The 1,030-nt window shown below is 41.6% G+C and overlaps 1 protein-coding gene across 1 annotated transcript; it reads left to right on the top strand.

Moving 5' to 3' along the window:
* Positions 1–197: 197 nt before the first annotated feature.
* On the top strand, positions 198–749 carry LOC121964692 (alpha-actinin-4-like; the record flags this gene model as incomplete). Its single annotated transcript, XM_042514891.1, has 2 exons — positions 198–382; positions 567–749. Coding segments are annotated over 2 exons (368 nt in total), but the record flags the coding sequence as incomplete, so codon positions are not given.
* Between the last annotated feature and the right edge of the window lie 281 nt (positions 750–1,030).

Genomic DNA, 1,030 nt, shown 5'->3' with positions numbered 1-1,030 from the left:
TTTGTTTTTGTCAAATATAGAAAAGAAATAAATATCTTTATATTTCTTTATGTAACATAACATGTATGTGTATAAATTGTAGAAAATTGTAAAATGATACCCAGTCCTGTAAGGGCTGATAAAGTACTCTGTACTTGAACAGCTGTATCAGGTATTTATATCCACATATTTAAATTCTTCTCATTAATTTCATGAAGTTTATTTTGTTAAACTCCTCTTCTGGCTGTTTTCTTGCCGACAGAGGACAGAGAAGCAGCTGGAGTCAATAGACGAGCTTTACCTGGAGTACGCAAAGAGAGCGGCGCCCTTCAACAACTGGATGGAGGGAGCGATGGAGGACCTGCAGGACATGTTCATCGTTCACAACATCGAGGAGATCCAGGTAAGCAGAAACTGTGCAGTGTGAACCAGGTATGTGCAACATATCAAACGCAGATATGAGGATTTACTAAAGATATCTGAATTAAAAATGAGGCACACAGTAGTAAACACAGAGGTATAAACCACATCTGTGATCTTTGCCTTTTGGTGGCGGTAAAACCAGACGTGTTTGTTTCCTCTCGCAGGGTCTCATCACAGCCCACGAGCAGTTCAAGTCCACCCTGCCGGAGGCCAACAAGGAGCGGGAGGCCATCCAGTCCATCCAGGCCGAGGTGCAGAAGATCGCCCAGAGCAACGGCATCAAGCTGAGCGGTGGGAACCCCTACACCACCATCACACCCGAGAGCATCGACAGCAAATGGGAAAAGGTAAGCTGCAGCCTAACGATTAGTCTTATACCTGACTCTGTTTTTTTGTTGTTCTAGCTCATTCCACCTTTTAGTTTATGTGTACTTCATGCTAAAGAAATCGTAAATATGGTGATGGTGTCTCAGATTTTTTTCTTTTTTGTTAAAGAGGTTCTGGGAAGACACGCAACTGTGTTTGTTTTATTTTATTTTGCTTTTTTATTGTCATTTCTGTCTTCTGCCCCTTTTTTTGCCAACCCAGCAACAATTTAACACTGCAGTAGATAATGTTTACAGTACAG

This window comes from Plectropomus leopardus, unplaced genomic scaffold, assembly GCF_008729295.1.
Source record: "Plectropomus leopardus isolate mb unplaced genomic scaffold, YSFRI_Pleo_2.0 unplaced_scaffold16737, whole genome shotgun sequence".
Classification (NCBI taxonomy): domain Eukaryota; kingdom Metazoa; phylum Chordata; class Actinopteri; order Perciformes; family Serranidae; genus Plectropomus; species Plectropomus leopardus.
This window is presented reverse-complemented; position numbering and strand designations above follow the sequence as displayed.